This window comes from Aspergillus stella-maris, assembly GCF_047715825.1.
Source record: "Aspergillus stella-maris strain CBS 113639 unplaced genomic scaffold BDV14scaffold_1, whole genome shotgun sequence".
Taxonomy (NCBI): Eukaryota; Fungi; Ascomycota; class Eurotiomycetes; order Eurotiales; family Aspergillaceae; genus Aspergillus; species Aspergillus stella-maris.
Window position 1 is genome coordinate 302,434 of NW_027396795.1, and position 13,196 is coordinate 315,629.

At 51.2% G+C, this 13,196-nt stretch overlaps 6 protein-coding genes across 6 annotated transcripts; 2 read left to right on the forward strand and 4 right to left on the reverse strand.

Annotated features, from left to right (window-relative positions):
• Nucleotides 1-2,360: 2,360 nt before the first annotated feature.
• On the forward strand, nucleotides 2,361-4,390 carry BDV14DRAFT_1205 (velvet factor family protein). Its single transcript, XM_073765891.1, has 2 exons — nucleotides 2,361-2,946; nucleotides 3,127-4,390. The coding sequence occupies exons 1-2, from the start codon at nucleotides 2,531-2,533 to the stop codon at nucleotides 4,136-4,138; spliced, it is 1,428 nt and encodes a 475-aa protein (XP_073633699.1). The 5' UTR covers nucleotides 2,361-2,530; the 3' UTR covers nucleotides 4,139-4,390.
• Nucleotides 4,391-4,641: 251 nt separating this feature from the next.
• Nucleotides 4,642-6,340, reverse strand: BDV14DRAFT_194528 (uncharacterized protein; the record flags this gene model as incomplete). Its single annotated transcript, XM_073771946.1, has 2 exons — nucleotides 4,642-5,750; nucleotides 5,839-6,340. The coding sequence occupies 2 exons, from the start codon at nucleotides 6,338-6,340 to the stop codon at nucleotides 4,642-4,644; spliced, it is 1,611 nt and encodes a 536-aa protein (XP_073633700.1).
• Nucleotides 6,341-6,353: 13 nt separating this feature from the next.
• On the reverse strand, nucleotides 6,354-7,689 carry BDV14DRAFT_161814 (mitochondrial 54S ribosomal protein bL12m). Its single transcript, XM_073766812.1, has 2 exons — nucleotides 7,256-7,689; nucleotides 6,354-7,138 (listed from the first exon to the last, which is right to left on the reverse strand). The coding sequence occupies exons 1-2, from the start codon at nucleotides 7,472-7,474 to the stop codon at nucleotides 6,809-6,811; spliced, it is 549 nt and encodes a 182-aa protein (XP_073633701.1). The 5' UTR covers nucleotides 7,475-7,689; the 3' UTR covers nucleotides 6,354-6,808.
• BDV14DRAFT_1237 (CCDC47 family protein) lies at nucleotides 7,657-9,622 on the reverse strand. Its single transcript, XM_073765952.1, has 3 exons — nucleotides 9,316-9,622; nucleotides 8,370-9,231; nucleotides 7,657-8,315 (listed from the first exon to the last, which is right to left on the reverse strand). The coding sequence occupies exons 1-3, from the start codon at nucleotides 9,377-9,379 to the stop codon at nucleotides 7,940-7,942; spliced, it is 1,302 nt and encodes a 433-aa protein (XP_073633702.1). The 5' UTR covers nucleotides 9,380-9,622; the 3' UTR covers nucleotides 7,657-7,939.
• Nucleotides 9,623-10,017: 395 nt separating this feature from the next.
• BDV14DRAFT_1223 (uncharacterized protein) lies at nucleotides 10,018-12,260 on the reverse strand. Its single transcript, XM_073765912.1, has 2 exons — nucleotides 11,549-12,260; nucleotides 10,018-11,487 (listed from the first exon to the last, which is right to left on the reverse strand). Exons 1-2 carry the CDS (start codon nucleotides 11,881-11,883, stop codon nucleotides 10,128-10,130), a joined length of 1,695 nt encoding a protein of 564 aa, XP_073633703.1. The 5' UTR covers nucleotides 11,884-12,260; the 3' UTR covers nucleotides 10,018-10,127.
• Nucleotides 12,261-12,638: 378 nt separating this feature from the next.
• Nucleotides 12,639-13,190, forward strand: BDV14DRAFT_194532 (uncharacterized protein; the record flags this gene model as incomplete). The annotated part of the gene is made up of 1 exon (XM_073771947.1): nucleotides 12,639-13,190. The coding sequence occupies one exon, from the start codon at nucleotides 12,639-12,641 to the stop codon at nucleotides 13,188-13,190; it is 552 nt and encodes a 183-aa protein (XP_073633704.1).
• Between the last annotated feature and the right edge of the window lie 6 nt (nucleotides 13,191-13,196).

Here is a 13,196-nt window from a genome sequence, read left to right on the forward strand (position 1 = left end):
GCGCCCGGTCAGATGATTACATATTCTGGGTAAAGAAAATGGTAATATATTTTAGTGTAATGTAGAGTTCGCTTATCTCGTGACCAGAGTCAAACCAATGGGCCCGAGTGCCTAAAATGATACATCAACCATAGTTTCCAACAGCAAGGCAAACCGGCAAACACACATACAGTAGTCTCCTGCTAGATGGATGCTACTTGCGGAGCCCTGGTGGTGCTGATACATTGGTGGCCGCCAGTCACCCACCGTGTTTGCCGCTCCATAATGCCATATCTCTAATTCCTGGCGGCAGTTCCCCGACAATTTGGATAGGCCTCGTTCAAGAGGAAGCAAGACCATTCCGTGAATGTCTCTTCAACTATCGTCGTTCATCTACTGAGAAATCAAGATACACAGCGGTGCGCGCTAAGTCAACCCAATAACATCAGCTGAACCAGCTCTGAGCTTTCTCTCCCTGCTATTGGCTCTGTCCCCAAACGTTTCGAGATCGCGCCACAATGGTTTCCTTCACCCAATTGCGTGGTCACATAGACTATTCGCAATGAGGAATGGGCGCCATGCATGCCTATTGCGAACCAGGCCGCCGTTGGTTTGTGCAACATCGGCTGGGTCAAATCCTCTACTGGTAGTGCATCGACCACTGCCTTGCATAAAATCAACCCTGAGAATCAACTAGACGGCCTGGAATCAAATCCATGCAGCAGTAGTACATGTATCTTGCGACTAGTTCCCACTTCTGGATCATCAAAATGATGGAGATTGCAACACAGTGTGCCCTTCCAATATCAACAGCGCACTTGGACAGGAATGTTTCTCTATCCACAAGCCAGGCGGGTGTTGCATCCTTCTGAGGGTCAAGTCAGGCACATATCCAGGAGAGGCCGATTAACACAGCATACCACCCTGTTCACTACCGATAGCCGAGCTGCAGATGCGAACCAGAGTATGACAGCTGGCCATCCCAGGCTTGACCCTCAAGAATCCAACCGCCCTCTCTTAGACCGTGATTGGTGACCCTGAAGGACTAGCCTATGATCTGGTTAGGTGAACCGCAGATCTGATACCACAATTGCCAAGGTGCTCCGTGCGTTACGGTATACGTGTGGGATCTGCGCCTGACACTGGCAGCTTTCCTGACTTATCCGAATCGTAACTCTCGAATTACCGGGTCTTCATTTCTTTTTCTCACGAGAGTGAAGACTCCCAATCACTAATGCTTTGTTCTCATTTTGTCGGGTCAGCCCTCGGCTTTTCAGTGCCTGCATACGGAACAAACCACGAGCGCAACCAATGGTCATGAATCCCATGTGCTGAAGAACGCTCTAGCCTGCATATATGCACGAAGCCAAATCCTCTGAGCCCACACAAATCGGTCGCTTGGCAGCCATGCACTACTGGTGGTAACGATACTATTGGGGTTGAACCTGTAATCTCTTGACCTGAGAGATATCATTGCGGATATCGCTGCCACCAAGCACCCACACGTACGCCTCCACCAGTGCATTGTCCATGAGAGGGGCGCGGTTTTATACCAAGAACGTCAAGGTGCCAAGGTCCATCATATAGTTGCTCTTGTCGGCCGCCTCCGATGGAGCCTTTGAGCCCTAACTATATCAAGGGGTAATTTGGACCATGACGTGCAACAACCTCAATTATTCCAGGCTCTTGGAACCCGGCCCTCGTTGGCGCAGGAAAATACAGGCAAAACAGACGGTGTAAGATCAATTATGGGTTGCGGACATACCATTTTGCTTGCCTTCGAGCATCATAAAGCTTTTGCTGTATGTCTTGTTGATGCTCAATGCCACACAAATACGCAGTGACCACGCACACCTCGCTAATATTCCCAACCCTGTTTCCCCAGAATCTGGTCCGCCTCGTCTGCTTCCTTTTTCCCGCACGGCCACAGCTGCCGAGCACTAACTCTGGTTGGTAACGATAATCCATCGCTGTCTTCATTTTTTTCCAAAGCGCTCTTAATCGGCAATCGGGCACTATCACATTTAGCCTCTTACTCTTATCGTTCTACCAGAAGATTTCCAGCCGTATCTCATTGCTTATTGTGAACCTCACTGATGCCAGCCCATCGCCATTCCAGACAAACTCTTACGCGACAATCATTTGGTATCTAAGACGCTTATTGGAGCAACCAACATATGCATGCTATCCTCCTCTATACCCCCTGGTTGAAACAATTGCCCCATTGAGATAATGCTCTCTTGGGTCCTTGGGCTGTCAGGACAGGGGTTGATACCTTAACAATTATTTATCCCGCCAGGACACATCAACTGATGAGGTGTGTATTTGTCACATACCACGCTCTCGTGTTTACTTGAACCCTTCTTTGCCCTCTTTGGCCAGTTTTCCAAGGGAAAACTCACCTCCATCTCGGCTCTGACCTCTATTGACCGCTTCTTCTTGATGGCCAACCACGCCAGCCTGGAAATCGCCGAATAATACCAATTCAATAAGAAACCTGGGTTGGTCACAAAGAGTTCTATTCCAACCCGCAAGGCTCGGTCTTCTAAAAATGTCTGGAACACCATATGAGCAGTGGTCATATGTCTCTGGTGGCAGATATGCCAACACCAGAGCCTATGCATTTGACGAGGACCACCAGAGACACATTGCGACGTCGAACATTCCCTATCTAACGCAGGAGCCACCGCGCTACCTCTTGCCCATCACCCAAAGTCATGAGGTGACACTGCAAAGCGCAAGCCAACCCAGATACTCGAGACACGGCCAAGCATGGGATAATGGCAGCGACTACAAGTACAAAGCTGCACAAACAAATACGGGCTCTTCGACGCATTATAGCATGCAACGGCCAAGCTTGTCAAGAAACACGGAATCCGGCGGATCTTCAACCTCGTACCATGATGCTTTGGGCCGTGGCCGGGGGTCTGCTAGCTCTGTTAGTCGGTTTAATGACGTGGATTCGCAGTAACATACCCCTCTCATAGTCATATATCTCCTTGGTTCGGCCCCCCAAAGGTATTATCGTGACCTTATTCTTTAGCATTTACTCGATCCTTGTTGCGCCTCACTTACGTCAATGTCCACCTGTGGCGAGTCCGCGATCTCGTTTCTTGTTATACCCTGCGGCTAATAGGTGGTTTTCAGATATAGTGGTAGTTCTGCAACCTTTCCGAGCCCCGTGCATTCCGACAAGAGCCCTGTCATCTATCCAGCAAGAGCATCTCTGCCAGCCTACCAGCAGCAACTCCCCATCCACCAACGACATGCTACAGCTGGCGTGCCATCTGGATTTGAGAACCTACTTCATCACTCTACGACGCCGTCACCACCGCCTCAACCACCACCACGAACCTTCAGAAGCCCCTCACGCTACCACCTGTTCATCAGACAGCAACCCATAGCCGCACGCGCCTGCGGTGCCGGCGATAGAGACCGTCGAGCCGTTGATCCACCGCCAATTATCCAAATACTCCTCACGGACTTTGATCCAATATCGGAAGAAGACAGAGCTACTCTCCAAGATCCGCGGTTCACAGTCGGATGCCTGCTCTACCCGATTCATGATCTCTCTCGGCGGAAAGACCCAGAATCGGCTGCTCCCAAGTCTAGAAACGCAGACCGCAAGGAAAGCAGGACCGCCGACCTGGGCCTATGTCTTGAAGACAGAAACGCCCCAGGCCAATCCACACCGCTCCTTTCAGGGAAAGCCTTCGTATCACCTTTCTACGTCGATGAAGATCCAGACCCAGTCACAGCGCCGCAACATCCCTCCAGCACAAACACCAGCCCTGACACCCATACCCATATCGCCAATCTGAAGCACCCAACGAGAAGATACACCGGCGCCCCATCCCCAGCAACCTACTTTATATTCTCCGACCTTTCAATCCGACAAGCAGGCCTCTACCGCCTTCAATTCCGCCTGATGAACTGGGGCTCCGTCGAAGACACAGGGCAGTCCATGCCTATCCTTGCCGAAGCTTGGTCTGAGCCTTTCCGCGTCTACCCCGCCAAGGACTTTCCCGGGATGCGGGACTCGTCACTGCTTACTCTCAGGTTAAAGGAGTTGGGGTTTGTGGAGTTGAAGACTAGAGGGAAGGGAATAGGAAAGGGAAGGAGGGCTGCGCATGGAAAGGACAAGGGGGATCTAGAGTGATGAGTTACCAACAATATATGAATAGGTGTCGAGGGGGTTAGTTTGGTTTTGGTGTTGGTTATATCCCGTTTCCTTTCCTGAGGAGCGATCTGTTGGTCGTGCGGTTTTCTCTATTTCTATTGCCAGCTTACGAATGAATGAATTTATGAGGTGTTGGGATGCGGCATTTTGGCTGCGATTTTCGGTTGCTACTGTTCCTCTTCGATGACTTTTCTTGGTATGCTTGTCACTTGATCGTACAGCTGGCAGATATATTCCTCAGATGGACTTGCAACGAGGAACGTTTGAATCCGTAATCTGTTCTCAGGCTACATTTTTAAATTCGACCATGGACGCAAAGCATGCCTTGCCATGCTAAACAACTCCTGGGATTAAAGACAATTAGGTATCAACCATGACGAACAAAAGTATTATACATCAAGCTTCTATATATCATAAAGCTCATATAAAGTACAAATTGGGCAGATCTCTCTGTGCTCCACATGATTGAGGGATTTCAAACATCATAGGTCTAAGGTCATAGTTTTTGTTTCTCCTCTTTTACCAAGTGGGAGTAACTTGATTTGCTGTTTTCGCGCCTCTTTCATTTCGAGTGTTGCATTGGTATCAAGCTCGACGGCCTGTTCCACTGACGCCTCTGCCTTCTCAATATTAGGTTTATGCTGATATAATTGGGCGAGCAAATCCCCAGAGCGAGCACAACCTTTCGCGAAAGCAACTTCGTACCATTCCTCCGCCAGAGAAAGATACTCGTGATAAGGGCGGGGGCCAAAATACGATAAGATTTTGCCAATGAGGCCTTGTGATGCCTCCTCATCTCTGGACTGTTCGAGCGCGGGATGGCGAGCTTCGTGCCCTTCTATTCGGCTGTTCTTCGAAGCTGACGTTCCAAATCGCGGATAGCGACCCAGATATATGAGATAGTATAGATTCGCCAGGTGTCTACAAGCGTCCTTGTCACCACCCGCAGCTGCTTGTCCCATGTACTCTTCGTAAGAGTCTATCCCGTGTGTGTGCCCCATAACCTGAGCATAGCGCCTCAACGCGTTGACGTCTTGGTATTCGATGGCCCCCAAACGCAGCACATCGATGTTACTCCCATCGGTCTCGGATGAACCAGCAACAGCCTGATTTTCGTTTGCACTCTTGCGTTCTAACCACAGGAAAAGCTCCCATGGCGATTCCAGCCAGTTCCCAAGCGTCAAGTCCTCACTTGGGCTGGGCTCTGAAAAGCTCGGCTTGATCATTCGCAATGCGTCACATATTAGGGACATGGCACTTTTATAGTCGCCCAGTAGACCTAAGTATTTAGCGTAAATGAGCATAGCTTGCAGATCGCGATCATCCTGGCTCTCGCCTTCGGCCCCGGTCTGGGTAGCGAGTGCTATTGCCCGTGCAATGTACTCAGAGTGTGCAGTCTGTGGGAACTCCCTCGCTTCAGATATGGGATATGGTTTGTGACAACGGGCCAATTGCTGCGCCGCAGTGAGGAGGTTTGAGAATCGCTCACCGGCCACCGCACAGGATAGGCGCAACCACCTGAATAATTCCGGCTGTACTCGGGTAATTGGGTGGCCGATCTTGAAGACAGTACTCAGGTCCACGCCTTCATCTGTGTGGGCAAAGGAAAAAACCAATCAATAACAGACAATGGGAATAGCGGGTCTCATCAAGTGCCCCAAGTCAAGAAAATAACTTACCCTGCGCAATACTCTCAACAGCAGGGGCAGACGGCCGGGAGCTGTATGCACCCTTGAGCACCGCTACCCCGACTCGTTTGAATTTATCCAAATATATGGATGAATCGATATGTTTGCTGAGTACGAGTTCGGTGTAAAGCCTGGAACTTGACTTTTCAAACCCCTCCAAGTGCGCTTTGAGTTTCTCATCTAGCACCGGAGCTTTGTTACGGGCGTGTGCAGGGCTTCTGCTGAGGAGACTCTGGGTCGGGAACGGGGTTCTGGTGGGTTGGGAACCCTGTTGCGCGATTCTTCGTCGAGTTGAAGGGGCTGGTACAGCATAATTGGGACGAGTGGTGTGGAAGAGGCGTGGGGAGGAGGAGGTTTGGTTTTTGGGTTTGCGGAGAGCATGAGTGTCAATTGCAGGGACGAGCGATGGTCGGGCGGTTGACGGAAGGAGGGGAGTAGATCCGTTGCGCCGGCAGGCCCAGGCCTGGATATTCGGAGGGCGAGTGCGCGACATAATATATTGATCGTGGGTGTGGAGGGAGGATTCGAATTGCGGAGAGACGAACATGAAGTCGGAGAGGGTCCGCGCGCCGACCAATATGGGCTGATTTTCTGGCTTTCACGACTGCATTCAACCACTAATCTATGCCTTCATTCTGTCTATAACATGTCTCATGGAAGAATCGAGAGCACCGTCATTATTGGGAAATTACAGTAGCCTACTAATACTACCTCAAGCCTGTTTATCCGGGACAAAAAGTACAATGCAAAGCCGATTCCTTCCATCTGGGCCCAAGAATTCCAAACACGTAGATGATAATATACATTCGCTGTTTACCTCCCACCCTCCGGTCAAATTATCAAAACACCTCGAGAAAGACACAGATATATGACAGGAAAGAGAAAACACATCTAACCGGAGAGCGGGAGGCACAGAAGCAATAGACAGAACAGCACCCTTCTAGAACCGTCCTCAAATCGTCTATTCCATGGTAGCCTTCGCGCCAACAGCCTTCAGTGTCTCAATAAGCTTCTCTGCCTCCTCCTTGGGCACGCTCTCCTTGAGCACCTTCGGCACGGACTCGACGAACTTCTTGCTGTCAACGAGCGACAGGCCGAGCAGAGTCTTGACCTCCTTAATAACCTTGGCCTTTGAGGCAGCCTCAACGGACTCGAGCTTCAGGTTGAACAGAGTCTTCTCCTGTGCCGGGGGTGCGGCCTCTTCCTCTTCGGCGGCGGCAGCACCGGGGGCACCGGCACCGGGGGCCATAGCAAAGCCACCAACGGGGAGATCGGGGATGTTCAGGCGGGACTGTGAATTAAGAACAAAATTAGTTTCAATCATGCAATAGATTGCGAGAAATAGCTTCCGGTTTTATGGTAATGGCCGGGGCTTGTTCAAGGTTGCGATCTGTAGAACTGCACTCACCTTTAGGCTAGCGACAAGGTCGGCGGTTTCTAACAGGTTCAATTGGCTGATCTGGTCGACAATCTGCGTAATCTTGGGGTTGAGAGGGGCAGCAGCAGCCTCTGTAGACTGCCACCTCCGGGTTATCGTCTGCTGGTATGAAGCGGAGAGACGAAGGGAAGCGGATGGGCGGACGAGCTGTCTGCAGCACCGAGCTGCGGCCTGGGAAGTGATTGACATTGTGAAGGTAGATAAGAGGAGTCGAGGATTTGACGATGGAATTGACGCGAAGCTGCGGAGTTGAATGGGGTGGACGTGACGCTCTCGTTCGATCAACAATTCAAAGGCGCAATCTTGAAAAAGAAGTCAACTTTCGGGGAGGGAAAATCTGGCGCCATCACGTGACACTCACACCAGTTCCGATGTCTATGCAGAACGGACACTCACATGGAGATACTTGGTATTTCGGGTTTTAATTTGAAAACTAACCAAACTGCAGGATACATTCCACATAAATTATGGTAAAACGCTTGCAAGCTCCGACAGCCGTAGTAGTAACTTGCACGTCTCCGCCCAGTCTCCGATCGTCTTTCCCTCAAAGAGTTATCAATACAATTTACATGAAGGTATAAACAGCATTAAGATCCAAGGGCGCTTCGAATACACTCGGAGCATTTCGCTGCTCCGCTAACCCCTGAAAAACGACTATGCGCGTCTAGTGTTCTTCTTCATGGAGCGTCTTTGCTCCTTCTGAGCCTCACGGTCGAGGTACTTCCGCTGCTCCTCCGCGTTCATACCACGAAGAATACGCTCTCTCTCTTCCTTCTTCAGTTTCTCAGCCGCCAGTCTGCGCTCTTCAGCCTTCTCTTGCTCGTCGACGCGGCGCAGCTTCTTGATTTCCTCCTCACGGACGTTCCTGATCTTGCGCATGACCTCAGGACGGAAGTGGCCGAGAGTCACAATCCTGTCAGGGAGACGGAGGTACTCGTTGAACAAGGGTAGGGTAGGAGCATATCCGGCAGCGGATGATGCGAGGTTCACGCAAAGCTGAACGCGCTTGCGGGGAGTGGTTTCCTCAATCCTAGATGATCATGAGACAATGCTTACTGGCTAGAGGCATGTTATTGACACTTACTTGGTGGGCTTGTCGACAGGCTGGTCCGTGACAATCAGGTACTTGAAGTTGTGGCCCGCTTTCTCAACAGCCTGAATAAGCTCGGGGGTGAGGAGAGTCTCGGTAATTTCAGCGTTCTCGGTCATGACAGTAACCCATTGGGGCAACTTCGCATTATCCTTGGTGAAAGTCATCGATGCGTCGTATCGATCGTTGCGGAAGTTACGCATGTGGTTCTTGTGGACGATAGCAAAGATAAAGCCATCGTGAGTCGAGTTGTTGACCTTAAGGGAAGAAGTATCGTTGCCGAGAACCGGGACCAAGTCCTTTTCCTTGCCATCAAAGGTGAAAGCGGTAGCCTCGTAAGTTTCCTCGGGAGCGGGCCAGCTGTCAAAGAAGAAAGCAAACACCTGGTCCATGTAGTAGGTCACTGGGTTGGCGCGCTTAGGCATCTTGATCGCAACATCGAGGAATGCGACGTTCTGGCGGCCGGTTGCGTAAGCAGAGAACTCCTGGGGAGACCTCTCCTTCAAGATCGAGTTTTGGCTAGTCAGTTCAACGGTGACAGAGTCCTCCGACTTCGAGATACCATCAAATCCAACGACCGCGAACTCGTTTCGGAGAGCAGTGGCGTGGGCGGTGGCCCATTCAGTCGCACGGCGGCGATTCTTGCGGGTACCCCAGAAATGGAATATGAGGATCAAGAGAATAACGGGCATGACCATGGCCTCTTGCATGAAGTCCTTGGGCGATGTGCGTTCCCACACCCGGTACCATTTCGTATACGGGACGGGCTCAGCCCCGACCTGCCCGAAAGGTGTCGATGGCGACTCGACGATAGGGGCGGGCGAAGGCTCAGGCGCCTTAACAAAGTCGGCGAAGTCTACAAGCGACGGAGAATCAGTGAGCGACACTCAATTGAAGACAGGACGTCCGATTGAAGGCTAATGAGGAGAGCTGGACCTACCACCATCCTCAGAGGCGGCGGACGGCTGAGCGCCACCGAAAACGTTCTTAAGGACTCCCGCCATTGCGAAAGAGTAGAATAGAGGGAGTAGGAGACCAGGACGGAGGCAGTTGAGAGTTGGGGAACCGCGAACGTGGCCTGGGGAGAAGGAGAGAAGCGAAAGGAACTCCGGGGCAAGTCAAGCGTTGGGTCCGGGTGGCATAATTAATTGACGTTCGCCGCAAAGGCCTAGTTTGGTGGAGCCCAGAGCTCCAAGTCCACCATTTGCCGCCACGGCCAAGAGCGATCGAGATACCGAATCAGAGGAGATACGAACAAGATGCTCTCGCAAAGCTGAAGCGCTGACTAACTTATTTATATTGCGATGATTCAACGAAAACTTTTTCATGCAAGCCATATCAAACAAGGTCCTACATTAAGGTCCGCTCGTCCTCAGGTATACCACCCAGAAGCATCTGAATCCCCAGACAATCGACAATGCACGCAATACAAGTAGAAGAAAGAAAAACTCGCACATTAGTGAGAGAGGTGGTATCCCGCAGAAAAAACAGAGCCCGCAAAGAATAAACGCCAATATTTTGTAACCGTACATCCCAGACCTCAAAACAATTCTAACACGCTTCAAATCAAGCTTCGAGGTCTAAGCTCGCCAGCTATAAAGATTAAACAAAGTAAGTTCGTAACGGTCGTTAGACACTCCAGGCCAGCCGGAGGCTGGAGTGAGAAGATATAGGAAAAGAGTAGAGAGTGGACGGCAGTAAACAAATATTGCCAGCGCATGGAGCGCATAGCACAGAATAGAACTGGTGTGCTCAGTGACCATAGGCCGGAGGCGGTGTTTCCTCGTGATTCAACCGGTCCCAAAATGGAGTGCATGAGCTAGAGCCCGATATTTTCTCATCTCGCATACGGCGCGTGATTTCTCCGGCCAGTCTCTCAACCAACGCTTGGTCAACGAGACTAGAGCCTGTCTTCTCATCAACAAAAGGAAGAATTGTAGAAGGTAATTGCCTCAAAGGCTCACTCTCGGGTTTCTCAGTGTGCTGCCCAAGAGGAGCGTGAGAGCGGATCGTTGCTCTTGGAGTCGCATCCAAATCAAAAGTCTCAGAAGCCCGACGAGCAGCAGAAGAAGAGGGCTCTCCGGACTGTCCAAGAATCTCGGCCCTGCGAAGACCAGGCCGAGAGATGCTGGCACGGTGTCGTTCGGGAATCGCCGGCAGGTGAAGCCCGACCTCAGGTGACAGAGGAGGTGTTGCGGGATCATTGGATTGCTCCCTCACAGCAGGGAGGGGAGCTGAATAGACGGAGGGTGCACTGGTAGACTCGGTGAAAGCGCTTTCATCGCTAACGCTCGCGGCATCATCAGTCGTCTTAGGGCGTCGAAGATCCACAACGCGCTTCTTTCTTTTTCTAGAATGCGCTTTAGAATGCCGGCCGGCACCCATGTTCAAGCCGTAATTACTGAAGCTATGCGTTGAAGTTGTGGATCGAGTTTGCGATGATACCATGCTAGCAGTATCCGGGAAGGAAGATGACATGTTGCCAGCCTGAGATGGCGTTCTGGAAAGTGCGGGACTGGCGAGTGGTACCACAGTAGCAGTAGGATCGCTAGCATCAGTCGGAGATGTCCAAGCGCGATATACAACCTCTTGGATAGAAGGTGTGAATAGTGATAACGTTCGCTGAGAATCGGTAAGGGCACCAAGCCGTAGAAGATTCTTCTGGGAGAACAAAGAATGCGTCTCAACGGAAGAGTCAAGTGACAGTGAGGCTATATCAGACTCGTTGAGCGCATTGCCGAGCGCGTCAACTGGGTCCTGTGGAGGGCTCGCCAAAGGATCTTGGCCAGGTCCCTCGGTAGTAGTGGTCAGCTTTTTGTTCTCTGCTTCGGCACCTGGACGATACTCCGGGACCAAAAGGTAGTGAGACAGGCGATGGATGATAACGGGAAGCTCGTCCATGAATAATATTCGAAGTTGCGCCTCTATCTCCTTCTGCAGGAAGTCTCGGACAAATGGGATCGAGTCGAATGTCGACGAAACCTTCAGCGACTCCAAGGGATCATTGCGGAAAACTACCGTGATTCCTTTCTGTTTCGAGAATACCAGGACGATGAAACCAGAGAGCTTGAAATCGGACAACGTGATTTGTAGAGGTATCGTAAGGGGAGTTCTAGATTTAGAAGCGGGAAGTCAGCAAAATGCGAAACAACGATACGTGGATCGCGGCTCACGCTGCAGCTAATGGTAATGGCGACGCAAAAGATGGCCTTGTCAGAAGATAGGTATTCAGGGGATTTGCTTGAACTCGAGTCTTGAGAGTCAAGAAGGCATCACCGGCGTAGGACATCTTGAAGATTCCACGAAACCGATCATCTGCCAGATCCCCAATCTCCAATATCTCCAACTCGGGCGGAACAGAGCCCAGGTTGAGCTCCGTAACAATAATGTCATCGACGATGATGGGAGGTTTTGGCGACTTATTGAGAGCGGTCGTTAGAAGATCCTGGGCGCGAGTGTAAAAATTCGCGTCCGCGGTCAGCGGCGACCAGTTGAAGTTGAACGCCATCGCAGGTCATTGAGAGCATGTATCTCAAGCGACCAACAGCGTGAAACGGCGTTATATAGGGCGATAGTGAGCCTCGGGGGGGCTTTGACGGGATGAAGAAAGGAAGGAGGAAGGGAAGAATGGATGGGAGGCTTTCTTTCTCCTGTGGGGGCGCGGCGATAAGAGGCAAAAGGGAAAAGACGGGAAGAAAAGGGACCCGGCAATGATCACAAGCCTGCGATTTTTGTGAGCCACAACTCGCGTGATCGACGCGCCTGGCCGTTTCCGCGATCGCGCCTTGAGGAGATTAATTGTATTGGTTTATTGAGACTTAATAACGTTGTGTAAAGGTTCAAGATATGTTGTCAACAACATCGCGTGCTCTTCGAGCTTTCTAACGGCGCTCTTCCCTCGGTCGAGACCGGGAAGACGGGAAGACGTCACTGTGCAGAACCTTCGTCCTTTTTATGGAGACAGCAGACTGGAGCAAGAGTCCATCTTATGATTCACGATCGACTCAGGCAACATGACCTCTCTCCACAATCCTCCGTGCTCCCCCAAAACAGCACTCTGCTGTTCTAGGCTTCTGGTGTGCTTCTCTTTGATTCTGTTTCATGCGTCCAACCTCCGCTAACGCTTCCTAGATCCCGTTCGAGCAGCTCGAGGCCCCCTTTGCTCGGCTAATGCTCCATCGCTGAGCGCCTTTACAAGTGTACCCTGGGCCTGGATCTCGTTACCCACTCTGTCTTGGCCTGCTACTCCAGGGCATTCGTACCATGGCTTCGCCTCTAAACATCGGACTCCCACAAATCCACGCGGACAAGGGGAATAAGTGTGTTCCACCAGCCAATGATTTCATCATCGGCACCTGGCATGTAACCCATTCCAGCCTTCCACTCTGGAAGGACAAGCGCAACGTCAACATTACCTACGAGGAGCTCCCTGCGGACTCATCAGGCGTCGTCAAGATCGACGACCTCGTCAGGTATCAGGGCCTTGAATCTGACAAGATCAAGTCAGTCCATGGGGTCGACACACCGAGCCCAGGTAATCAAGGCGCTTGGGACTGGCGAGGCAAAGGCTGGCTGATGATCGCGAGCTCGCACTGGGAGTGCCTTGGTTTTGGTCATACAGACGATAATAACAAATGGATTGTGACATACTTTGCGAAAACGCTTTTTACGCCAGCCGGGATCGATATCTACTCTTGGAACAAACAAGGACTTTCCGAGAGTGTCGTTGAGGATATACTCAAAGCTCTGAAGGAGCTCGGGGTCGAAGAGATCACAACGCTGGCCAACAGTATCCTCCCGATTCCACAGAACTAAACAAAT